At 44.7% G+C, this 26,211-nt stretch overlaps 3 protein-coding genes and 1 long non-coding RNA gene across 7 annotated transcripts in view; 3 read left to right on the forward strand and 1 right to left on the reverse strand.

Moving 5' to 3' along the window:
* The window catches only part of LOC118083329 (E3 ISG15--protein ligase HERC5), a 35,886-nt gene that overhangs the window by 8,455 nt on the left and 1,220 nt on the right, over nt 1-26,211 (reverse strand). The window contains exons 2-16 of one of the 4 annotated variants that reach the window (XM_088660524.1): nt 24,115-24,241; nt 23,788-23,864; nt 21,582-21,803; nt 19,436-19,527; nt 18,508-18,638; nt 16,125-16,258; nt 14,731-14,804; nt 12,913-13,016; nt 12,207-12,266; nt 10,828-10,930; nt 9,642-9,825; nt 8,306-8,478; nt 6,951-7,058; nt 6,512-6,604; nt 6,323-6,427 (exon numbers count right to left, since the gene is read on the reverse strand). In XM_088660524.1, the coding sequence (XP_088516650.1) occupies nt 6,323-6,427; nt 6,512-6,604; nt 6,951-7,058; nt 8,306-8,478; nt 9,642-9,825; nt 10,828-10,930; nt 12,207-12,266; nt 12,913-13,016; nt 14,731-14,804; nt 16,125-16,258; nt 18,508-18,638; nt 19,436-19,527; nt 21,582-21,803; nt 23,788-23,864; nt 24,115-24,241 (1,787 nt within the window). Of the gene's footprint in view, nt 1-6,322; nt 6,428-6,511; nt 6,605-6,950; nt 7,059-8,305; nt 8,479-9,641; nt 9,826-10,827; nt 10,934-12,206; nt 12,267-12,912; nt 13,017-14,730; nt 14,808-16,124; nt 16,259-18,507; nt 18,639-19,435; nt 19,528-21,581; nt 21,804-23,787; nt 23,865-24,114; nt 24,242-26,211 lie in introns of all 4 variants that reach the window. The other 3 variants (XM_088660522.1, XM_035111570.3, XM_035111569.3) reach the window with 3 other exon arrangements.
* Nucleotides 1,823-4,691, forward strand: PYURF (PIGY upstream open reading frame). Its single transcript, XM_035111573.3, has 2 exons — nt 1,823-2,065; nt 4,216-4,691. The coding sequence occupies exons 1-2, from the start codon at nt 1,848-1,850 to the stop codon at nt 4,355-4,357; spliced, it is 360 nt and encodes a 119-aa protein (XP_034967464.1). The 5' UTR covers nt 1,823-1,847; the 3' UTR covers nt 4,358-4,691.
* Nucleotides 4,401-4,691, forward strand: PIGY (phosphatidylinositol glycan anchor biosynthesis class Y). Its single transcript, XM_035111574.3, has one exon. The coding sequence runs from the start codon at nt 4,401-4,403 to the stop codon at nt 4,614-4,616; it is 216 nt and encodes a 71-aa protein (XP_034967465.1). The 3' UTR covers nt 4,617-4,691.
* On the forward strand, nt 4,999-21,049 carry LOC148687390 (uncharacterized). The gene is made up of 2 exons (XR_015947796.1): nt 4,999-5,040; nt 19,356-21,049. It is a non-coding gene; the product is annotated as an uncharacterized LOC148687390 (long non-coding RNA).

Here is a 26,211-nt window from a genome sequence, read left to right on the forward strand (position 1 = left end):
GAGGGACCCAGGTGGCGCTGTGGGTTAAACCACTGAGCCTAGGGTTTGCTGATCAGAAGGTCGGCGGTTCGAATCCCTGTGATGGCGTGAGCTCCCATTGCTCGGTCCCAACTCCTGCCAACCTAGCAGTTCAAAAGCACGTCAAAATCCAAGTAGATAAATAGGAACCGCTACAGCGGGAAGGTAAACGGCGTTTCCGTGTGCTGCTCTGGTTTGCCAGAAGTGGCTTTGTCATGCTGGCCACATGACCTGGAAGCTGTACACCGGCTCCCTCAGCCAATAATGCGAGATGAGCGTGCAACCCCAGAGTCGGTCACGACTGGACCTAATGGTCAGGGGTCCCTTTACCTTTACTAAGGTTACCAGACGTCCCCGTTTCCAGGATTTACAAATCAGTACCCATACAAAATCAATTGAAGTTTAAAAGTGTCCCCGGATTCATTGAAAAAAAATCTGGTAACCTTAATATCATCACACACACACCTCTCAAGGCAATGTACAAGATGCAATAAACCAGTAAAATAAAAAAAGAAATCCACTATAAACTGCATTTTAAAAAATACAAAGTAGACACCCATTGCAGAAGCCCATTCATCCAGCTTGAAAGCAGACCAGGGCAAAAATTATTCAATTGCTTCTTCCAACTCTACAATTCTATGATTCTGGGAAGTGCAGAAAATTGGGCACCTGTTGTATCTCAACCGGAATGCCATTTCACAGAACAGAGCAGAAACCCTGAAGCCTGAGCTACTGAAAGCATTAGAATTGCAAGTGAAACTCCCCCACAGTCTGCAGTGACCTACTGGGTATGCAAAGGATAAGGGTTGCATAAATAATCTGGTCCTGACCTGAGTTTGGGTGAACATCCTTGAACTTCACCTGGCAGCCGGAACAAATCCTGTGAGCAAGGTGTTCTATGTTGCCAGTCGTTTGCCTGTACTGTACAGGCATCGTAGTTGCCATGTTCTGCAGCAGCTGTGGGAATTGGGATCCAACCACATCTGGAGGGACACTACTTCCCCATCCATGGATTAAATCAATTTTGCATAAATTGTGCTATCTGATCGTACAAAGGTTTACTCAGAATAAGCCTCAGTCATATCAGAAGGACTTGCTCCCATGTAAAGCTGCAATCCTTGGCTCTAGCTACTCACGTTTGGATGGTCCCAGCCTCTGAATCGACCATGCAACCCAATTCTAGGTTTGTTTACCCAGAAATAATAAGTCCCCCTCTCTTCATTCATTTTGAAGTATGGTTGCAATGCCCTGCGCATCTGGGAGAAAGTCCCATTCAAATCAGTTGGAGCTAACTTTGGAAGAAACATGCCTAGGATCTGCCACGTTTATGCACAGGATTGCAGCGGCGTAGCCCCAGTCGAATACACGCACGTTTACTCAGAAGTTCCAGGAGGTTCCAAGAGGCTTCCTGAAAAGCAAGCCCGCATTGGGATTTGCAGCCACGATCCCCTGCGTGCATCATACTCCAAGTCAACGATGCTTTCTTGCAAGTAAACGCACAAATGCAGCAGCCACGATCCCCTGCGCGCATCTTACTCCCAGTCAACGAAGCTTTCTTGCAAGTAAATGTACAAATGCCTACCGCTTTACTCTGAAGCGCGTCCTCTACAAATGTTTCAACAGTTTACTACCGTGCCGAGTATGCAGTCCTTAAGCACCACCTAGCAGTTGAATGATCGACTACGAGGAACCTACTACGCAGACTCCCTCTCTCCTCCTATGTGACAACAACAGCAGCGATCGCCTGACCCAGGAAACGATCTTCCCCAAGCCAGATTCCCTTCCTGGCTGACCTCGGCGCTGCAGAGACAGAAGCGCAGCTGCAGATCATGCAAGCCCTGCCCGGGCTCCGGCTTCTGACTCTCCTTCCGCGCTGGGGGAAGGCGGCGCGGGCGGCACCGGCGAGAGCAGCAGCCCGGCGCGCGTGGTGTTCCGCGGCAGAGAGCGAGGGGAAGGCGGGCGGCGGCGCCCAAGGACAGCAGCGCCCGCCCTTCGACCCTGGCCTGCTGGAGATCCTCGCGTGCCCCTTGTCCAAGAAGCCGCTCAGGTTAGCCGCCTATCCTTTGCATTTATTTCCACACCTCTTTTTCTGCAAAGGCCTTTGTAATTTTGTTTGCTTCCAGACGTTCTTGCAACCCGGGCCCCACGCTCAAATGTAAACGCGTGTCGCCTACAGCTGCCCTTCTCCGCTTGCGTCCTTACCTTTCCGAATGTTCCTTCCACCTTGCCCTCGCCTCCTTTTTATTACTTTCTTATTTATTAGATTTAATTTAATAGGCCGCCCTTCATCACAAGATCTCGGGGCGGTTTCTGCAAGACTATTTCTTGGTATACATTTCTCGCGCGCCTTTGGCTTAAATGTTAGCGCGCGCACACACACACACACTGCAACACGCAGTTAAGATATTGCACTTTAGAAAGGTCGTAGCGTGTCACAGACGCCATCTTGCTGCAAGTCCTTACAACAGCCCTGCAGGGTAGGCCAGTACAGTATTATTATCTGCATATTGCAGGTGGAGGGACCCAGGTGGCGCTGTGGTTAAACCACTGAGCCTAGGGCTTGCTGATCAGAAGGTTGGCGGTTCGAATCCCTGTGACGGGGTGAGCTCCCGTTGCTTGGCCCCAGCTCCTGCCAACCTAGCAGTCCGAAAGCACGTCAAAATGCAAGAAGATAAATAGGAACCGCTACAGCGGGAAGGTAAACGGCGTTTCCATGTGCTGCTCTGGTTTGCCAGAAGCGGCTTTGTCATGCTGGCCACATGACCTGGAAGCTGTACGCCGGCTCCCTCGGCCAATAATGCGAGATGAGCGCGCAACCCCAGAGTCGGTCACGACTGGACCTAATGTTCAGTGGTCCCTTTACCTTTATTGCAGGTGGAGAACTGAGGCCAAGAGATAATAGTTTTTCCAAGGTCAGCAGCTTCTCTGGAATTCCTTTAGGACAAGATCAGTAATGGAAGAGTAAGGTTTCCTGAGACAGGGGTCCCCAAACTAAGGCCCGGGGGCCGGATGTGGCCCAATCGCCTTCTAAATCCGGCCCGCGGACGGTCTGGGAATCAGCATGTTTTTACATGAGTAGAATGTGTCCTTCTATTTAAAATGAATCTCTGGGTTATTTGTGGGGCCTGCCTGGTGTTTAGAATGTGTCCTTTTATTTTAAATGCATCTCTGGGTTATTTGTGGGGCATAGGAATTTGTTCATATTTTTTTCCAAAATATAGTCCGGCCCCCCACAAGGTCTGAGGGACAGTGGACCGGCCCCCTGCTGAAAAAGTTTGCTGACCCCTGTCCTGAGAGGTAACTTAGTTCTCTGTAGTGTTGACATGTTGCAAAGGTGACATGCCTGTTCCATGGCAACAGGGAGGCCCAACTGATCTGATCCTTCTGAAAGGGCAGCGTCTGAATACACTACAGAAATCTCAGCATCATACAGTGGTGTTCTTCAGCAAACCTTCCCCCACCCCCATATTTTTTTGGGGGGGGGGAGCTTTCGGCAAATACACCAATGCAGCAAATGTTCTTATAAGGTGTGAAATTGTAAGCCACTGGCATACCAAACATGATGACCATGACATATCGGAATAATAAGTTGCCCGTTATGCGTTCTTTCTATTAGCATTTGTCATTATTATCTGTTTTTAGGCACCAGGCAAAAATGTTTTTGTTCACCCAGGCTTTGGGACCTTAATTTTCTGGTTATATTTTAGTGGGATGCGGTTGAGTTGGATCATTCTCACATCCATATATATATATATATGTCTATCTAGAGAGATAGATCCATATAGATATATAATTGGTGAGTATTTTGGGTTGTTTTTACTCTTTAATATTATTATATACATGAATTTAAGTTATGTTTCCTTTATATATGATTTGGATTTAACATTATTTTATAATTTATCTTATTATTTGATTTGTTATATTTTGTTGTTTAAGATGTCTTTTTATGTTTGAGCTTTTGTTATGTTGAAAGTTGTGTGTCTGTGTGTGTGAAGTTGTGTTGGTTATGTTTGTGGGTTTTTTTTCATTTTTTGTGTATGTTTTAAGAAATAAATAAAGTTTTTTTTAAAAAAAGGTTGTTTTTACTCTTGTTTTAATTTTTGTTTTTGTTTTGAGTTTCTGTAAATAATAATAATATACCTTACACCAATGGAAGCAGTAAGTCTAACCTATGCAGTATTTGCTTATATTTACTAGGTATGAAGAATCCACCAATGAACTAATTAACGAAGAGCTGGGTATTGCCTACCCCATCACGGATGGCATTCCTAATATGATACCCCAGGCTGCAAGGATGATTGGCAAAGAGAAGCGGGAAGAGGAGCCCAAGCAGACCTAGACGATTATCTTTGGATGTAAAGGCAAGCGCAGGCGGAGGAAGAATGTTCCTGTCGCTCCCTACAATGACTGTGCTCGTCCCACTCTTGTCTTTAGCGGGTCTGTTTTACTCGGCCAGCGTGGACGAAAACTTTCCCCAGGGCTGCACTAGCACAACCAGCTTGTGTTTCTACAGCCTGCTGCTTCCGGTTACGATCCCGGTTTATGTGTTCTTCCACCTTTGGACCTGGATGGGCCTTAAACTCTTTCGCCACAACTAGGTTAGGCTCGGAAACGTGTCTGGCCTCTTAGGGAGCGGGTGTCAAATAAAGAATGTAGTTTTGGCTTTCTTCTAATGTTTTGTCCCAATTCAGGAAAAATGTACATGTGCTGCTAATGCAAGTAGTGGTATAAAACATGCAACACATGGGGTGACATACAATAATCTCTAAATTAATTATACATTATTCATCATACATTATTTATCAAAACTTCTGAGAAAAATACAAAGCTTTATGCGAAAGCCACGGAGACTTACAAACGACCAAATCTGAAAGGAACTGTTGATCCCTGATTCCAATGAGTTTTTCAAATATTTGACTCAGTCTAAATGTCCAATTCTGATATGTTTTATAATATTTAACTCAGTCTTTTGATTTCCTTTAGATCAGTTCATGAGGATACCAACAGAAGATTTGGTCGTTTGTAAGTCTCTGTGGCTTTCGCATAATGTTTTGTCCCAAGGCTCTGAAAGGCTCAGCTAGGAGCAGTGCGCTGAGCTTGCTTAGTTAAGGTTTACATGCCTGATAGAACACAGATAGAACACAGTGATGAAGCAGCTAAGAGAGTGATGCAGGCAAGCCCTGTGTCAACAGCTTCTCGTGCATCCCTCACTTCCTTTCTGATGTGCACAAGAGGACAACTACTGTAGGGGTCGGCTTGTGTGAATGGGGCAACAGGAGACGCAGTTATTGGTCCCTGGGTGGGTGGGTGGGCTCTGTGCAGAGCTGTCTAATGTCCACATGTTACCTAATGCTGACGAGCAAGTGCATTGCCTAAAGTGTGCTCTAGATGTATAACATTTCTGTGGCAGAAGGGCCTTGCATGCAGGAATTAGATACTGTAAGACATGGCTCCAGGTGTGCCGACTCTTGAATTCTCAGGTTATTGTTTATCTAATAGTAAACATGGTGATAATGGCTAAGGCTTGCGGTTTCTCTCTCTCTCTTAAAAGCTGTGCTATTGTCACACATGCATCTTTGGATCCATACATGCAGCAGAATTTAGATTCTGACACCTCAGCTAGTGTAGAATAAAATGACACTGAATAGTTGATTCCTTGTACAGTGGTACCTCGCAAGACGAATGCCCTGCAAGACGAATTTTTCGCATGACAAATGCGTCTTGCGATTCTATGGGTTTTGCGAAAAATTCGTCTTGCGAATTGCGGTTTCCCATAGGAATGTATTGAAATTTAATTAATGTGTTCCTATGGGCAAAAAAGAAATTTCAATGCATTCCTATGGGAAACCGCGATTTGCAAGACGATTTTTTGCAAAACGAATTGACTCGCGGAACGAATTAAATTCGTCTTGCGAGGCACCACTGTAATAAAGTACCGGTACCTGTGAAAACAATGCACTGCCTGATATTGTACTTTAGAGTTTCCTTTAAAGAAGGCTGCCTGCCTTTTTATTCTAGTCATGTACAGAATACCCCTGACTAACCACTCGGTTTTCTTAGTGATCACCTGTGCATGTTCTATGATGAAATAGAAATGCTTCTTTATACCTGTTGGCTAAAGTCCACTGTTCGGTTCACATAGAAGTAGCTTAGTGACCCAACAAGGTGCGAGTGTGTTGTCCACATGGATCTCGCCCCTAAAAATCTAGGAGTATGTATGCAGTCTTTTGTTCACAAATACTCACAGTGCACCTAAATGAATGTTCCACAGTCATGAGTAGAGGTACGAAATTTGGTTTCTTACCCTAAGGGGTTGGTGATCTCTGTTTGCATTTCTTAAACTCTGCCAGGTATCCTGTATCAGATATTGTCTCCTTACAAGTAGTTCACTGGTCATGGCAAAAGCTGCCTATGGGGATACAAACATTGGTGTTACTAGCTGTTAGTGTTTTGTGACCCTACATGCTACATAATATTTTGGGGGTGTACATACCATCAGATTTCGACTGCTGCATTCTGCTCGATACATGAAAACCTTAACTTCCATCTCAAAGATAAAAGGGAACTTGGCGAGTTTCCTGAGCAACTGAAATGACACAGATAAGTAATTCACAACATGAGATAAAAGTATTTAAAAATCGGTATGAAGAAAGTGGGGGAAATGAAAACATGGCTCGATCCAAATGCTATGTGAAGATTAAATACATTTTGTTACAAATGTAAAATTAGCACTTCCATTTTTGCCATTCTCAAAAAAGCCAGTTACTGATTTTTTAAAATATAACTTCCCAGTGAAGATGAAAAGAATTTAAAGGAAGTTTGGTTCATCCAGAGAGAGATTAGATTATCCTTTACTGTATCTATACACTGGAAAACAACTTCGAGATGGCAAGAGTAACAGGATTGTTGCAACACTGGAATGTTAAAACTACCTCAATTAGCGGTAGATTGAGATCCGTCATAAGAAAAGCCAGCAATTTTTTCACTTCAGGGATATGAAAGTTGCTCTCCTGGATTCTGAAACTTCTTCTACAATTTACCTGCATTTGTAAATATAGGGTTAAAAACCAAAATTAGCCAATTACAAAAGAAAGACACCATAACTTAGTAGCATCAATTAATACAAAAATAAAACCAGCTAACCAACTCTTAAGAATAGAGCAAATACTACAATATATATGGAGCTTTATAAGGTGAGCTTTGTAGGGAGTTTCAAAGAATTGGTGCAGCTATTGGGAAATTTTTAGTTCCAAGTCCAACCAATATACCGGTACCTCTAAAAAGGAGCAGATTCTCACCTGAGCAGGGATTTCCCCTGCTGAACTCAGATTTCACATTTCCAAGGTGGTGGATAAAGTTTCTGCCCCACCTCAAGACTTCCTGGTTACCGAATGGAGTAACCACAATGCAGAAGCTTATTTTGAGCAAGATCACCTTGACTTTTTAAAGACGTACACTGTGCTACACATGCCACAGTGTGTCTGTTAGTAGGAAAGTTAAAATACTTTGCTGCTATACTTCCTAACAGAGAGGTATGCCACAGAGCAGGCATGTCCAACAGGTAGATCGTAATCTACCAGTAGATCATTGGGTGTCTACAGTAGATCACTGATAGATTATTGGCTCCCTCCAAAGAAGCTGAACAACTGTGGCTCAACATTTTACCTCCTCCCTGAAAAAAACTCAACAACTTTGACCCGAACCCCCAACCCAAAATGGGGGCCTTCCTCCTTCCTAAAAAAAGCTCAACAACTTTGACCTGAACCCCCCGCCGAAAGGGGGTAGATCACTGCCAGTTTTTAACTCTGAGTAGATCGCAATCTCTTGGGAGTTGGCTATCCCTGCCATAGAGATTCAGGAAGTGGTCCTCAGCTCCCTCTGCTTCCACCATGGGGAAGGGAAAGAACAGTGAGGTGTGAAGCGAATAGCCCATCAATTTACGGCAGGCATGGGCAAACTTGGCCCGCCAGGTGTTTTTGGGACTACAACTCCCATCATCCCTGGCTAACAGGACCAGTGTTCAGGGATGATGGGAACTGTAGTCCCAAAACATCTGGAGGGCCGAGTTTGCCCATGCCTGAATTTACAGTGTTTAGGCAGCAGTGTGTATACTCAAGACTAGCTCTGTTTGCTTCAACATTGTCCTGCAGGCAGCATCCACGATTTTAGACAGGATCTCCCAACTCCACCTAGAGGTGCTGGGGACTGACACTGGGACCATTTACGTGGTTTACATTTACAGCTGGTCCCTTAGATCTCTCGTGTGACCCCCTCATGCCTTCCCTACCTCATAAAGCATTCGGAGGACATGGAGAAGCCAAAAGAAGTCCACATCTTGGAGTGTCTTCTCGGAACATCTTGCATGTTCAATGGCAGAAGACAGCTTGGCAGTGGCAAGCCTCTGATAAACGCTCACCAGATCCTTGAAGAAGGCAATTTCTAGGTTGGCCCACAAAGATTCTGCAAAGAAGTTAAACTTTTGTTGTCTTATTTTATTCCTAGACCACCCTACCTCCCCGAGTGGTTTACAGCGCAGTCAAATACCTAAATACAACAATAAATCCAAAAAAACATTAAAAATCGCCTGCTTAAAACTGAACAACCAAATCACTTCCACGATGCAGCAGACAAAAAACCCAAAACTATAAAAAGGCACAGAATTTCCTTCATACCCCGAAAGACACAGAAAAGGTGTGTCTTTAGATGATGCCAAGCCATGGAAAGAGACAAGTATTAGAATCATAGAGTTGGAAGAGACCACAAGGGCCATCCAGTCCAACCCCCTGCCAAGCAGGGCCTCCCCAGACCGATGCATTCTGAAACAAGTTTTTGATGATAACACATTAGTGGTAAATTTATTCTGCTTTAGCTTGTTCTGAGGTGTTCCCACAATGCTAGCGCATTACTGCTCTCTGGAGAGGTCGCAGAGCAGCAAAAGCAGTAGAAAAAACAAACCATTTGTGGTTTGAAAAAGTTAAGGGATTTAAACAGGAAGTTACAGGGTATGTGCACGGATGAGAAATGAAGCAGCATGGCCAGTCCGAAACTCGCAGGCGCAAACGGTATTGAAAGTAGGCATGCATATGACCTCCCCGACAGCATCACAAATGCACAATACAAAGGGCATCTGGAGGGAATTCCACAAAGGGGGTGATACCACAGAGAAGGCCCTGCCTCCGCAATAGGCCATGCCCATTGGTGGGGCCACAAGCAAGACCTCCCCAAAAGATCTCGGCCTGTATCCTCCAGATGTTGTAGCCCCAAACATGCTTGAGCACTGGCCTGGCTGGGGCTGATGGGAAATGCGGCCCATCAATATGCTCCCTACCTCTGGAATGAAGCGAGGCTCCAATACTTTGGCCACCTTATGAGAAGAGAAGACTCCCTGGAAAAGACCCTGATGTTGGGAAAGATGGAGGGCACAAGGAGAAGGGGAGGACAGAGGACGAGATGGTTGGACAGTGTTCTTGAAGCTACCAACATGAGTCTGACCAAACTGCGGGAGGCAGTGGAAGACAGGAGTTCCTGGCGTGCTCTGGTCCATGGGGTCACGAAGAGTCGGACACGACTAAACGACTAAACAACAACAACCAAGCCACACCCTCTTAGTGAACCTGCCTCACCAAGCAATTGCTTCTCTTTCTGTGGGCGACGCCATATGGCTTGTGCCAGTTGAAGGAGGAGATGATCTGACTGGCTGTCCTCCCTCCGTAAGAGTATGGGCACAATGAGGAAGACTCTGAGCGCTTCAGGGGAGCCAGGGAAGTCAGAGACAGACTGCAGGAGTTTCTTTAGGGCCTTTATCACCTTGAAGAGACAAAGGAAGGAAGAATGCTTACTTTCTTGTAGTAAGTTTAGTTCAACAGAATGAAACATACTTCATTTTCCTTCAGCATAAACTACCAGAGGCAGACCCAGGGGTCTTTGGTGCACCATTCCAGCTGGATAGCTCAGTTGGTTAGAGCGTGGAGCCGATAATGCCAAGGTTTGATCCCCATATGGGAGAGCTGCATATTCCTGCATTGCATGGGTTCCAACTCAACCATTCTATGGTTCCATGTCATAGTCTTCAGTAACTTTAGCCTGAGAAACAGCAAAACTCACGAGACCAGTAAGGGGATATTTTGCTTTCCCAGGTCATTCTGCTGCCAGCCTGAAAGATGACATTCTTCACCAAAGGGATTTCAAAGGGAGACCTAGAACCCATCAAGAAGCTCGATTTTATTAGCTTAGGGTTGGATTGAGACAATGGTTTCTTGTCCCAATGCATGCGTATTACCACATCAAAGCTAGGATGACTGCTGGCTGCCACCAACTACTGCTGCTGTGAATGATCGCTGTGTGTGCCTTCTATAAATGTAAGCTTACACAAAATTGTTGGAGATGGTACTTTTTTGCATTTCATGGATATTTGGCCCAAGCTCTTACCATTATTTTTCTCTATTGTGTGTGTGCGCGCTCTCCATGTTGACTAGCCCAGTCCTAGACAAGCTTCCCCAACATGGTGCCCTCAAGATGTTGCCAGGCTACAATTCCCATCATCCCAGATCACTTAACATACTGGCTGGGCCCATGGGAGTTATATTCTAAAGCATCTAGAAGCACCAGGCTGGAGAAGGCTGTCCTAGAACTAAACCAATACTATCCTACATCCCGAAATTGTTGTGAAAACCTTGGTAATACCGGTAGTGGTTTCCTTGTAATGGTCATATAAGTAGGCTTGTCTGCCTCTTACATTATTTATTTGGAAACTACTGCCTTTGGATAAAAATCAAGAAACACTGTTTGCCTCTGCTTTCCATATCTTACCACTGTGAAGACTTTAGGCTTAGTAGAAATCTTCTCGCAGAAAAGTAACACAGCAGACATGTCCACAGCCGCAACCTCCAGAGATGTCCTGAAATGTTTTGCTCTGCTGGAAAGAAAGGGCAGGTCACAACCCCAATCCCTTCCCTTGTTTGTGGAAATCCGCAAACTAGGTAAACTTTCAGTTATATGTGGGTGTGAATATCTGAAAGGGGCTCTAGTTAGCTTTGTGTTTAGCACATTCTCCCTAGTTTATAAATTTGGGTCTAGGTGGCTTTAAAACAGGATTAGACACAATTCATGGAGGAGAGGAATATTGAGGGCTACTAGCCATAATTTCTATGTTCTACCTTTACTGTTGAAGGCAGTATGCCTCTGAATGCCAGGCGCTGAGAACTGTCAAATAACCAATCACCTATAACCAATATGCTTAAGTCAAATTAATGCATGAAGGGGTTAATGCCATAGAGTAAGCTGTCCTCATGAGAAGAGAAGAATCCTTGGAAAAGACCCTGATGTTGGGAAAGATTGAGGGCACTAGGAGAAGGGGACGACAGAGGACGAGATGGTTGGACAGTGTTCTCGAAGCTACGAACATGAGTTTGACCAAACTGAGGGAGGCAGTGCAAGACAGGAGTGCCTGGCGTGCTATGGTCCATGGGGTCACGAAGAGTCGGACACGACTAAACGACTAAACAACAACAACAAAGCTGTCCTACCAGGCTTAGTTAGGTCACTTCCCCTCTCCTTGGAAGGAGAGTAATCAAACCAATTGTTCCCCTTCAGTCTACCAAAGAAGCTCAGCATGTAAAGAGGGTTGAGCTGGTTGCCCCAAACTCAGACTCCATGGCCCTCACAAGCTATTTTTGCAATTCCTATACCAATAAATTAGGAACTTTCACCAGTGTAACTAAGCTTAGTTTTACTGCCTGTGCAACCTCTTCTGAATGCTGTATGGAAAACCACATGAATCTGACTTTTGGAGAGTTTGTAAGTAAACCATTTTAAGCTTACCAAATGTGTGGTCTTCTATGCTAAGGGAAGAGGGACGTTTTGGAACTCACAAGGGCATCTTTTAAATGTCTAACAGTGTATAATTCCACACTTTACTTGGCTGCATATTTTGTGTATTTTAAATCTCTGCTGGGATTCTCTCACCAGAGTACTTGCCCCAAACCTGAATCTTGGCATCCAGAAATTTTCGCCACCAACAAGAACCAAGTGGGGAGAGTGCTGTTGCCCTCAGGCCCTGCTTTCAGGCTTCCCACAGGAATCTGGGTAGCCCCGGTGAGAACGAAATGCTAGACTAGTTGGACCACTGGCCTGATCCAGCAAGCTCTTCCTGTGTCCTTACAACTGGTCCTCAAATGAGCGCCATTTACCTCTTTTCCACGAAGCTTCCGTTGATGCAAGCTGCTGAGGAGAAGATCAACTTTACATCCCTGTTTGTTGGAAAGGAAGAAAGAGATCTTTCAGACTTTGCTTTGAGAAACTGACTCGCAACAGAGGCACAACTGACAAAGGGCATCTGATCTAAGTTTTAAACTTCCTGATGAGTCCCTGCTTTGCAGGACAAGTATTCGCCTTCTCTCCCCCAACTATAGTGAGAAAACATTGCTGACATTTTCAAAATGGTGGAAGAGGTGCCACAGCAGCATGAACATGCAAGGAGATGATTTGACAACTGTTACACCATACCTTCCAGAGCATTTCCCATCACTTTCTTTACTGCCAAAGGTCTGTTTCCTTTTTGAGAAAATGGGTTTGTTGTGCAGGAGTACAAAGTCCGCTTTCATTGTGCAACCCGCCAGTGTGTGATCAAAGCCCACCCACAAAACAGCAATCATCTGGGAGTTGCCCCGACAGACTACATCACTCACCCCAGTGTTTTGTGCAACGATGATATATTACATAAAACCTGCCTTTTAAATTGGGATTTCTAAGGCTAACCCCACAAAGTTTAAAATGAGACTGAGGCACGCTTTGAACAAATATTTCAAAAGTTAACGATGGCTAGATTCCTCCACTTGCTGCATAGTGTGTGTGTGTGTGTGTGTGTGTGTGTGTGTGTGTGTGTGTGTTACTTACTGTTTCATAGTCTGCCAGCAATTGGGATCTGAATTAGAAACCCACTTATCTGTCTTTTCTTCCTCCACCCTGGCAATCGATCGGTTTAAATTTGCATATGACTTCTGTGAGAAATAATACAAAAAAAAAAAAAACAACCCATGAAATTATCTCCGAAGCCTAGGACGAGGTCTTGTCTGGTGATCTGTCATTGGGCCAGAGTCCCACAGGAAATAGTGACTGGGTGAATGTGTGAGAGTCTGTGTGTTTCCTTGCATGTGGGCGATGCAACCGGGATAATGTAAAAATTGTAGCATTAGAATAAAGTGAAAAGCTAGCCTTTAAAATACACTGCAGAAAGGTAGGGCAGTTGTCCTCCTTCGAGAAAGGACAGTAACTCAGTGACAGAGCAATTTTTGTGTGTGTGTGCATGCAAAACGTTCCTGGTTCAATCCCTAGTGACTCCAGGTAAGGCTGGAAAAGGTTCTTGCCTGATCGACTGTCAGTGGCTCTGTCTGTCGACAATACTGAGTTAGATGGAACAACAGTCTGGCTTTGTAGAAAAGAACTTCCTACATTCTCTCAAAATTGCTCTTTGGCTGCAGGCAGACCACAATTTCCCAATACTGGGGTGTATACTATATTCAGTAGCTGGGAAAAAATGTGATTGTTGATTCAGATGGAAAATGTGATTCTTCCCTCTGATACTGCATTTGTAGAATTTCTGTATGTAGAATGTGCTTGGATCAACACCAGAGACATCTCTTGGGTAATGGATGTTGCCAACTACCACGTTTCTCCGAAAATAAGCCATACCCCGAAAATAAGCCATACCCCGAAAATAAACCATACATAAATATAAGACGGTGTCTTATTTTTGGAGAAACACGGTATGTGATCAGGGACAAGCAACACAACTTTAGCTCCCCATGCTCACATCAGTGTGTGATAAGTTTATTTCTGTGCCTGGGTGTTCCCTCACTGTCTCGCATCAACAGTAAAGCAGTAAGTTAGTCTTTAACAACAACAACAACAAGCTTTAGAACAATTGACTGTACACAATACATTATTATTCCTTCCAGTAGCACCTTAGAGACCAACTAAGTTTGTCATTGGTATGATCTTTCGTGTGCATGCACACTTCTTCAGATACAGTGGTACCTCGACTTACGAAGACGGTCCATTCCGTGGCCATCTTCGTAAGTCAAGGTTTTCGGTTCTCAAAGCGCTGCTACGGTGCATGCGTGCACACCGGGTGCCCGCGGCGAAAGGACTTCCGGGGGTTATCAACTTCGGAAGTTGAAACCTTCGGAAGTCGAAGCGTTCGGATGTCGAGGTATGACTGTATACTGAAACATTATTATTATTATTGTTATTGCTATTATTAAATGGGGCTGTCATATGAAGGACAAGACGTGGTGAGACAGCAGTTTGCCAGTTGTCTGGATAACCAATAAGATGTTTTGGAACCCTGGATACAACTCTGGGTCCAGATGTTAACAGCTGGCAAAGCAGCGTTTCCTATAGAGCCTGGAGTCTTGGACAAATGTTCCCCTTTTCTAATGGCAAGATGGGATGGGATCAACGCAGAGGAGAAAAAAATGCAGCTCTTCAGATGTTGTTGGACCACAACTCCCATCATTCCCTGTCCATGCTGGATGGGACTAATGGGAGTTGAGGCCCAACATCTGGAGACCCATAGCTCCCCCATCCCTAGATTAAAGGAAGGTTTGTATTAACTACACACAAGCAACCACAACCATAATTCTGGCATTTGCAATTATGCACTACATTCTTTTCTCTCTCTTTTTGAACGGGAGATCCTCAAATTTTGCTTACCTTTTCCTTTAAAAGAAGTACAATACTTTGGTTCTCTCCAGCGATGATTTTAACCAGCTCCTCTGACGCGTTCCCTACTGTGACAGATCATAAAGAAGCCATCCATTCAAGTAGCCGTCCATAATTGTTAAGAACTCTTCCATCTGCAACTTGGTATATAGAAGTTTGGCTAGGAAATCTAGCATAGCTAAGCACAGCGAGGAGAGAGCTCGCACTGTGTCATCTGAATTTAGTTATATAAACCATGCACCACCATAAACAGCTATTGATAACACATTTTGACAGAAAGGAAAAGCTTGCCCATTAAAACTGACAATTATAGATGCAAGTCAAAGAGGTGGAGGAGCTTCCAGGTCGCTGTTTATTGTGGGATCAGTTCTCTGTATGCATGCAAGTTTCTTGCAGCATCCGTACTACATCATGGGCATCAATATGCCGGTCCAAGAGAAACTAGACAACCCATTTGCAATATCTCAACGACATGTTTGTAATATTAAGCCCAGAGCCTTTAACCACTAGGGACTCAGCTATACAGCTGCAAATAGACGTTTTAAATGTGTTGTAAAGTGAAGTATACAAATATGACACTAGATGGTGATAGTGAGCTATGGCAAATTCAATGTATTTCCCCCACCCACCCAAAAAAACCTTTTTAAAAAAGCATTTTCACAGCGTGTTTTTTAATATATGTGTGTAGATTCCACCTATGCGAACAAGCCGGCAAAACTGTAGGGGTGGCAAAATTAGAAGGGTGGCTAGGGCTGATCAGAAGGTTGGCGGTTCGAATCCCTGCAACAGGGTGAGCTCCTGTTGTTCGGTCCCAGCTCCTGCCCACCTAGCAGTTTGAAAGCACATCAAAGTGCAAGTAGATAGATAGGGACCACTCCGGCGGGAAGGTAAACGGCTTTTCCGTGCGCTGCTCTGGTTCGCCAGAAGCAGCTTTGTCATGCTGGCCACATGACCCGGAAGTTGTCTGCGGACAAACGCCGGCTCCCTCAGCCAGCAAAGTGAGATGAGCGCCGCAACCCCAGAGTCGAAAATGACTGGACCTGATGGTCAGGGGCCCCTTTACCTTTAAAATTCAAAAGCTAAGCTTAAAATTTTGCCCCGAGGGCCACTCCCTGCTTCCTGCTCCAGTAGGGTATTGTCCTGCTACTGTTAGGTGCAACTGCCCCATTTACCCCTTCCCCACAGTCACCCCGATGGCTCTGCACTTTGTTACCATCAGGGAAAGAGGAAATGAAGAGGGACTTCTTCTCCCTGGGCTCAGAGGATGAGAAGTAGCAGCAGTCACTGCTTTTACTGTAATTTACAGATTGTTTTTAAATTCGGAATTTGCTTAATTTGCACAAGGACACAAAGTTCTGGTTCTGGAAACAATAAGCATGATTTACCCCTGTTGAATTTTCTGCCAATAGGAAGAGGTATCAGTCGGTCACATTTCCCCCCCTGTCCAAGCTGCCTTTCTGCTCCAGATCCAAATGAGTAGATTTCCCCCAGCTCTGCGACGTAGATGAGAGTATGCCGCCTGTTCACAGAATTAAGGTTGATTAAGTGCAGAAGTGCCACTGAACCCAGCAATTGCTTTTAATTTCGCCACTACCTTTGCTTTGGGGCAGTAATTTTTATTGGTAGCAATTCCTCCCGGGTGGGTGGGGGGTGGAAACCCTGCATGCTGAATTAATGCCTCATGTTCCTCCATACTCCTCAATAACCGCCCAGCTATTTCAAAACCACACAGAGGCATCTCATTTTTAAAATTTGCCAAACACAAATTGGCATCTCTGCAGTTTGGGTGAGCCTTTGAGGCAGGAGACAGATTAAGGGTGAAGTCAAGCAAACTGGATGCCAGAGAGAAATTCTGACCTCAGCAACACGTTGCCCAGACCAGGGCCAGATTTAGGTTTGATGAGGCCCTAAGCTACTGAAGGTAATAGGGCCCTTTATATGTCCAGCTGTCCTTTGTCAACAACAAATTGTTGCTTTTTTGTGTGTTGAATATATGCTATATGCTAATTTATGGACCTAAATGGGTGGCGCTGTGGGTTAAACCACTGAGCCTTGGGCTTGCCAATCAGAAGGTTGGCGGTTCGAATCCCCGCAACGGGGTGAGCTCCCATTGCTCAGTCCCAGCTCCTGCCAACCTAGCAGTTCAAAAGCATGTCAAATTGCATGTAGATAAATAGGTACTGCTCTGGTGGGAAGGTAAACAGTGTTTCCATGCGCTGCTCTGGTTTCGTCAGAAGCGGCTTAGTCGTGCTGGCCACATGACCCGGAAAAACTGTCTGCGGAAGCGGACAAACGCCGGCTCCCTTGGCCTTTAAAGCGAGATGGGAGCCGCATCCCCAGAATCGTTTGCGACTGGACTTAATTGTCAGGGGTCCCCTTACCTTTACTAGGTATCTAAAGCCCTTTGCACATAACAAAATATGTATTTTATCAAAGTAATTGTTGAACTGAAATACAGTTAAGAAAAAGTATATTAATAGTGAAAGTAAAATATTTAATATAATTATAATATTTATCTGTAGTATTATAGTAGCAAGTGGGGCGTAATAGGGAACTGTACTAGTAAATTATAATATAGGCCTACTAAATAATAAAGATGAATATATTTTTTTCTAAAGTAATTTTATAATGGGATCAAAATAAATAATGTATTACATGAAATCAATCAGTAGGCATAAGACTTATACCCTTAGTTTGTGCTGCCTGAGCATCAGTCTACAAGCACAGCTTAACCTACATTCAACTGGGCTGCGCTGCAGTCTGCAGCTGCATGCCACATGTTGCCATGCGACCAGTCCATGCAGAATGTAGGCACCCTATATAGAGAAATGAGCAGGGAGCAGGCTAGCAGGCGGGGCCCATTACATACATCATAGGAGCCTACACAACACAAAACACTCTTGCTGTTTGTAGGTTTTATTTTATTTGTTTTTTTTATCTTATGTTTTGGAAAATGTACACCCTTTAATCTTTTTCGGGGGGAGCCCCCAAGGGAGTGGGGCTCTAAGCTATAGCTTGTTTAGCTTATACGTAAATCCGACACAGGTCCAGACTAGGGCTGCGCGGACACTCCTGTTTCCTCTGCATCCAATGTGCTTCCACCACTGGTTTGGGAAGTGATATGCATACAATGTTCGCCACAATTCATATCTATCCTTTAGGTAGGTTTTTTTAAAAAATGAAATACTGTGTTTTGATGCATTTCTAACCCAAACTAGCTTCAATTTGAATTGAGAAAAATAATGTTGTAGCTGCATTTTAAGCCAGCAACATATCAGAGCCCGACAGATTTATATCAGTCAGTGGCATCAGATAGGCTCTTTGGTGCCACCCGATTTCCTAGGCCAGAAGGATTATAGGCTGTTTTGTGAATACCCCACCTGAAATTTATTCCTCTGGCTGCGGTCCCAGTAAGCAGGGAATCGGTGCTTGTAGATCCCTAGGGATCCTGGGGTGTGCCTTTTTAGAAACTGGCATACTTTCCATTCATATTATTACGTTTATATCCTGCCTTTCCCAAAAGGAGCTCAAAGGTGGCATACATAGTTTTCTGTGCCTCCCTTTCCCCCCCTCTTCATCACAACAACCCTGAGAGGTAGGTTGGGCTGAAAGAAGGTGGCTGGCTTGGGTTCACCCAGTGACCTTCATGATGGACCCTGGGATTCGAACTCTGGTCTCCCGGGTCTGACACTCTACGACATCGGAAGGCAGAGAAGCCTTTGCCTGACTGCAGCTGATAGAAGATTATCTCCATAAAACGTGCCATACCTTCCGCAGGCCACTTGAGACACCCGAGCACCAAACAGCTCGGCTACAAGTCGTGGTAACAACTCGTTGCGCCTAGAGTTGTGGCCAAGCTGCCCACAGCTGCCATCTCCAAAGGTGCAGACTAATCCATCCTTAGTGGGGGAGAGAGAAGTGAGATGCATCAGCATAAACATATCTTGTTTACAAAGCTGGGTATAATAAAGTTTTGCATGAAGGTGGGCAAGGAATTGGAAGAAGAAGAAGAAGAAGAAGAAGAAGAAGAAGAAGAAGAAGAAGAAGAAGAAGAAGAAGAAGAAGAAGAAGAAGAAGAAGAAGAAGAAGAGTAGGAGTAGTAGTGTGGATTTGGTATCCCGCTTTATCACTACCCTAAGGAGTCTCAAAGCGGCTAACATTCTCCTTTTCCTTCCTCCCCCACAACAAACACTCTGTAAGGTGAGTGAGGCTGAGAGACTTCAGAGAAGTGTGACTAGCCCAAGGTGACCCAGCAGCTGCATGTGGAGGAGCAGAGACAAGAACCCGGTACACCAGATTACGAGACTACCGCTCTTAACCACTACACCACTCTTGGTACAGTCCAACTGCCATGTTAGCAGCACTAGGGCACAAGGCTGGGCAATGTCTATGGAGGTCCTGGGCTGCCCAGATGACAGGTTGATGTAGTCCAAAAGAAAGCACAGCAATACGTTTGGCACTAGCTTGGCTGCAGGAGTTGCCAGGAGGTGTACAAGGCACCACCCAACCATCCTAGGGACTCCAATCCGGATTTGTGTAGGGTTTCATCCTTAGCCTTTTCTTCTCTGAAGATGTGCCACAAACATCTTCTAATTTTATTTTTTCATTTTTTTAAGGTAACCTCTCAGAGATGAATCGGAGAGCGAGTGTAAAGGAGATAGCGAAACTAAATTGAAACAACCGCAACTAGGCAAACCTTCGAGAGAACGGCGGTATGCTCCCCACCACACGAAACAAACACTGTCTTCTCGTGCTCTAAGGCCTTCACGATTGTAGGGGAGCGCCTTTCTGAAATAGGAACGAAAAGTGAAATGGAACCAGTTTGAGAGGGTGTCAAGAGATCCTTTCAAAGAGGGTTGGAGAACCTCAGGCTCCTCGGGCCTCTCTTGTCCATCCCTCGGGACGTTCCTCAGACCATACCTGCTTCTCTTCAGGAGGCCACACCTTTGCTCAAGTCTGGTAGCTTGAGCTCTACTTCCTCAGGTGCTTTTGCTTAGTTGGAATGTGGCCTTGGACTGCAATAACGCATCTTGCTTGACTGAATGTGGGATGGAGCGGTCTGTGTGGGTCTGTGTGTAGAAACCTCTTGACTTTTGCATGCATGGAATGTAGTCGACTGCATACATGTTAAGTCCTGTACTTTGCTCCACCCACCTACCACTGGCAAGTGGCCCCCAGGAGGTTCCCAAAAGGAAATGTGGCCCTTGGGCTGAAAAAGCTCCCTCTCCTTGCTCTTAAAAGGGGAAGAAAAGTCAGATTTCATAACAACTCATTCCCATAGCTGGAAATGCTTTATTTGCCTATATATACAACATTTCCTTGAGAAATGTTTTATTTGCATTTTAAATTTTGAGAACATAAGGCATACTTGAAAACGAAGCTGAGTTTTAAAAGTGCGGAGGAATGATAAACTAGCTCTTAGTGTTCCTTTGTTTAGTGCAGTTAGATAGCTGAGGGCTTATCAACACTTACCTTTCCGTTGTGTAAATCTCCATGTCTGAGAGCTCTTCTTGTTTTTGCTCCAGAGTTTTCCCTGTGAAAAACTGCTTTTTTAAAAACCACTGAATCGGAGCAAAAGACAGACCGCAGGAAATCGAAATCTCTGCTTGTTGCACTTCAGCATTAAAGAGCAGGGGGGGGGTTTTGTGGGGAAAGCTCCAGGGCAGGGGAAAAAGAGCACTTAGACATGGAGTTTTAAAGACTAGTGGCTAGAAAATGCAGAGCAAAATGGTAAGCATGGATGAGCAAAACTGTAGCAAAGCTGTAGGAGTGCGCCACCACGTGGCAAAACCTAAAATCTCCTTAAACCTGAATTCTGAAAGTTATTGCAGAAATCCACGGCATCTCCAGGGTTCCAGGGAGCAGAACCAGAGAAATAGGCCTAAGATCTCTCTTGACTGCTATGAGCCACAAAAGACAGGCTAGGTGGGCCAGTGACCCATATCTTATACAATCTTACCTTGGAAGTAGAACGGAATCCGTTCCGGAAGTCTATTTGACTTCCAAAACATTTGGAAACCAAAGTGTGGCTTCTGATTAGCTGCACGAAGCTCCTGCAGCCAATCAGAAGCCGCAGAAGCCCTGTCAGATGTTCGGCTTTCAAAAATAGTTTGCAAACCGGAACAGTCACTTCCAGGTTTGTGGCGTTTGGGAGCCAAAACGTTCGAGAGCTAAGCTGTCCAAAAACCAAGGTACGACTGTATATGCATAAAGCTGTATATTTGTTTAACGTATTTGTATCTCACTTTTCTCCCAAGACAGCTTGCAATGTTTAAAAACATCATTATGAAATACAAAGTAATGAAACATTTACAGTAGTTAAAAGCAATGGCTAAAAAACAGCATTGAAGTACACTATGCCCTGACAGCAGCCTGGTCGTCATAATCACCTGCACCTTAGTTTTCAAATGGCTACGTCAGAATAAGCTCTTAACCTCTTGGCGGAAGGACAAGAAAGAGGGAGCCAGTCGAGCCTTTCCGGGGAGAGAATTCCACAATCTGGGAGCAGCCACAGTAAAGTCTCCTTCTTGTGTCACCACCGACCGGGCTTCTGATGTTGATGGGACCGGGAGGAGGGGCTCACCCAAAGATCTTAACGTCCAGGTAGGTTTGTAGCAGTGTTTCTAAAACTTGGGTCCCCAGCTGTAGTTGGACTATAATGCCCATCGTCCCTGACCACTGGGATGATGGGAATCGTAGCCCAACAACAGCTGGGGGGCCCAAGTTTGAGAAATACTGGTAGGGAGATGTGGTTTTCCAGGTAGCATTGGCCCTAGCCATATAGGCCCAGCATTTCATAAATATTCCTCAGATTCCACCAAATGGCTAGCACTTTTCCTTACCTTCTGTGTCTCCAAGGCCCAGCTGTCCATAAGCATTCTTTCCCCAAGAATAGACAGTTCCAAACACAGAGAGGACCACGCTGTGAGCAGATCCAGCTGCAATCTTGGCCAAAGGGATGCCTTCGAGCTCCCACACAAGCCGCGGTTCCGTAATGGGGTTGATCTCCCTTCCCGCTGCAACCTGGCCGTAGTCGTTCTGACCCCAGGCAAAGAGCTCTCCTCCTTAACCCAACATACAAAAGGAAGTACAACAGATGTATTTGCCATTATGTATATAATGGGACAATGGGGGGGGGGACCACCATCTGTCCTGGGCATCAAATTGTTCATTTTTTGGCATTTGGTAAGCTTTGCATTGTGCTTGTATGAGCACCAGGGCAAAACACTCTCGCCTTAGAGCTGCAAAGTAATGCATTTGCACAGAATGAGACTGGAAAAATCATTAATCATTTCACACACACACACACAGACTTTGGTTTTTTGGGTCATCATTTACAGTTTTTACTATAGCTGGGGCCTCAAAAGCTGCCTGGAAGTGGTCTGGGCTACTCTAGATCTCTGAGATGGCATATACAGTGCTATTTTTCTTTTTTAAAAAAAATGTTTAGGGGTGCTCTCATTTTCCTACTCATATTGAAATACTGCCCCACAATGAGGCCAAACTTGGATTCACAAAATGTTTAGGGGTATGCGCACCCCTGCGTCCCCCCCCCCCCGGAAAAAGCACCCATTAAACCCTACCTAGTGAGTAAGGTCCGTACCAGTTGATCTCAGGGCCAAATTGCACATCATGTTAGTTGTGGATCTATGCCTTAAAATGCTGGGGGAGGGGGGGAAATTCATGCAAATTGTCAGTACGGACCCCAGGATGGGAGAGTTTCACAAGGCTTTAACCCTTAAACATACCCACCCTCTGTGGTCCTGATCCAGATTTTTTTGGGGGGGGGGCTCTGTACCTGCAATTTGTGTGGGCTAGGGAAAACCAGGGCTTTTTTCCCCCAGCCAAAACTCAGTTCCAGCACCTCTCAGGTGGGTGCTATCGCCATTCCAAGAGAACGTTGGAGATGTTCATGGTGAGTTCCAGCACCTCTTTTTCTATAAAAAATAAAATTGGCGGGGGGGGGGACTTTTACGGTTTTTTCAGTATGCAAATTTTAGGGGCTGGGCCGTCAGTCCAAATTAGAAGAAGCCTAGGAGGGAGGGGGACAATGGGTTAATGACCAATCCGAGTAGGATCCCTGCATTTACATGTTCTAATGCAGGCACCCCCAAACTGTGGCTCTCCAGATGTTTTGGCCTACAACTCCCATGATCCCTAGCTAACAGGAACAGTGGTCAGGGAAGATGGCAATTGTAGCCCAAAACATCTGGAGGGCCGAAGTTTGGGGGTGCCTGTTCTAATGTAACATCTGGTTTGGCCCTGGGTATGGGGCCGAGAGAAACAGAGGAACAGCTAGTTGCTAAGGGAGACACAAGCCCACTGACTTGCCCCCTCCTATGTCTATCTCACCCCTTCCTCCAAGGAGCTCTGGGGAGTATGTGTGCATCATATTTTGTTCCCAAGGTAGGTGAAACTGAGAGGACACGATGCGCCCCCACTACACAGAATTTTATTGAAACTGTGTACCATTCAGAACGCAGCTCACAAGGAATAATCGGGATTAATGATTTCCCACATCAAAATCTCCAGCAGCTCTTTGGCCTGATCAGGGTATGATGTATGGGCTCCTGGAACACAAGAACACCCTGCAGGATCAGGCCCATCTAGTCCAGCATCCTGTTCTCACAGTGGCCAGTCAGGTGCTTGTGGGAAAGTCACAAGCTTCCTGCGCTTGTAAGTGATTTTCTTCTTTAGCCACATCCCTTGTCTGTTTCAAGGATTTAATTTTTTAGCTGATGGCTTTGCAAAAATTGATGTAAGCTACCCTGGGGTATGTCAGCTGGGATGGAAAAGAAGAGTATACCTGTACAGTGGTACCTCGGTTTAAGTACACAATTGGTTCCGGAAGTGTGTACTTAACCTGAAGCGAACTTTCCCATTGAAAGTAATGGAAAGTGGATTAATCCATTCCAGATGGGTCTGCGGAGTACTTAAACTGAAAGTACTCAAACCGAAGCGTACTTAAACCGAGGTAGGACTGTATCTGTTTGTGGTTTTTTTTTAAAAAAAAACAACCAAGGAAGATATGTGAGAATTGTTCAATACCTTTTGATAATGCCAGGGAATGATGATCGCCACATGCGATTTGGACGATGCGTTTGTCTCCCAATTCTTTCAATAACCTGTTTTCAAAAAGCAAATAGAAACAGTGCCAATCAAATAATGACATTTCTCATGTACTGTATAATCCAAGCAAGTATTTCCAGTGTAAACATGCATTATTGAGATGTGTGGATCACAATGGAATTATTATATATATATATATATATATATATATATATATATATATACACACACACACATACACACACACATACACACACACACAACAAAAACAAAAACACTCCAGTCAGTCAAGACCAAGTTTCCTACCTGGGCTTTGAACCTCTGGACGCAATACTGTGCTCAGAAAGTTTTCCTTCTGATGAGAGAATGAGCAGGTGAGATGCTTCGCTGTCTAGCAAATCTACCTTGGCTCCCTTGTTTAACTTGATACGCTCTGGAAGATCGAACAAGATAAGCACAGAAATTGTTTTTATGCACAGTCACACTTAAAGGAGTGCCAGTGGTGGCTGGTGTTCAGCAGGACTGACAATGTGGAAGCAAGGACATAAGAACATGAAGAGTCAATGGCCTGTCCAGCATCCTTTTCTCACAGTGATCTCCCAGATGTCTGTGGGAAACCCTCAAGTAGAACGCTCCTCCCTTCCTGCGGTTTCCAGGAACATGATATTCAGAAGCAGTACTGACTCCGTGGAGGCAGAGCATAGCCATCCTGGCTAATAGCCATGGGCAGCCTTGCCCCCTGAGAATTTGTCCAGTCCTCTTTTAAAGCCATCCACATAAAGCCTGCCTCCTGTGGCAGTGAGTTCCATAGTTTAACAATGTGTTCATAGTCTTTGCCATCGTTCCACCTTCTAACTATGCAGGGAGCGCTTGCTCAGTTCCACCTGGGCAACACTTAAGACGAAGGATATGTTCAAATTACTGCTTGCTCCACACCCAGGAATCTCCCATTGCAATTTTTTTATTTTTTTTAAACAGCATTCACATCATGTCAGCCTCAGTCCATATTGACCCTGCAGCTCCTTGATAAATACTGCTTGCTGTCTGGTGCTTCCCCCCTCAAAACAAATGGCATAATCTATGCATTAAGTATGAAGAAGAACCTTTTTTAATTAAAAAAACCCCTCTTTTTCTCAATTGTCCATTCAGACATAAATTTGACCCTATCTTCCAATATGGAAAATGACTTGAAAGATACTATGATAATTGATAAGTATTAAGCTCTTCTCTCTCTCTCTCTCTCTCTCTCTCTCTCTCTCTCTCTCTCTCTCTCTCTCTCAAGAAAAATATAACACTTAAAATTTATTTCATTAACATTCAATATAATAAGCTTTAAACAATTTAAGCTTCCTATATTTCCATTGTGGTTGTTCTAGCTAAAGGCCTAGTCTCTTCTTTCTTTCTTTCTTTCTTTCTTTCTTTCTTTCTTTCTTTCTTTCTTTCTTTCTTTCTTTCTTTCTTTCTTTCTTTCTTCCTCTTTTTGTAAAAAACAAACAAACCCTTATTGGCACAAGCCAGTGGATGATGACATGAGTTGGATGTTTGCTGTGACTCCAGAATAGAAAGTGAAACTGGTGCTGATGTAAACCTAGTATTTCAGATGACAGGAATGAGTTGATAGGGTGTCGAGGGGAAAGGAAAACGAAACCAGAGAAGGCCGGGCTACATATATCAAATGCCTGCAAATCACTGGAGAGTTTCCTTTCCAAAGAAACCAAGAGATGTCACATCCTTCATCATACATTTAAAACATGTTTATATCACTTTGATGGTCATAGCTTTCCCCCATAGAATCCTGGGAACTGTAGTTTGTTAACTGTGCTGGGAATTATAGGGAATTATAGGGGTCTCCCATCAACCTGCAGCGGTCTTAAACTACAGTTCTCAGCATTGTTTGGGGGAAACTTGTGGTATAAATGTGCTTTTAAATGCATAGTGCAGAGAGCATCTTAGCAATTAGAGAATCTGCCAGTTTCTCTAAACGGCCTTGGTCCAGTATACCTGAAGGAGTGTCTCCACCCGCCATAGTTCAGCCCGGACACTGAGATCCAGTGCCGAGGGCCTTCTGGCGGTTCCCTCGCTGCGAGAAGCCAAGTTGCAGGGAACCAGGTAGAGGGCCTTCTCGGTAGTGGCGCCCGCCCTGTGGAATGCCCTCCCATCAGATGTCAAAGAGAAAAACAGCTACCAGGTTTTTAGAAGACATCTGAAGGCGGCCCTGTTTAGGGAGGCTTTTAATGTTGAATAGATTATTGTATTTTAATGTTTTGTTGGAAGCCGCCCAGGGGTATAAATGAATTAATTAATATTATTATAGTTTATGTTTCTCTCATCCCCCCCCCCCAGTTTTCCAGTTTTAAATCTCCACATAAGTCTGTGATTTATTATTTTAAAAATCCCCAAGGA

This window comes from Zootoca vivipara, chromosome Z1 (genome assembly GCF_965207765.1).
Source record: "Zootoca vivipara chromosome Z1, rZooViv2.hap1.1, whole genome shotgun sequence".
NCBI lineage: Eukaryota > Metazoa > Chordata > Lepidosauria > Squamata > Lacertidae > Zootoca > Zootoca vivipara.

Excerpts from the sequence above, each read along its gene's own strand:
- PYURF (XM_035111573.3), top strand. The coding sequence starts at position 1,848 with ATGCAAGCCCTGCCCGGGCTCCGGCTTCTGACTCTCCTTCCGCGCTGG. Across the intron at positions 2,066-4,215 it reads TTGTCCAAGAAGCCGCTCAG|GTATGAAGAATCCACCAATG; the intron begins GTTAGCCGCCTA and ends TATATTTACTAG.
- PIGY (XM_035111574.3), top strand. The coding sequence starts at position 4,401 with ATGTTCCTGTCGCTCCCTACAATGACTGTGCTCGTCCCACTCTTGTCT.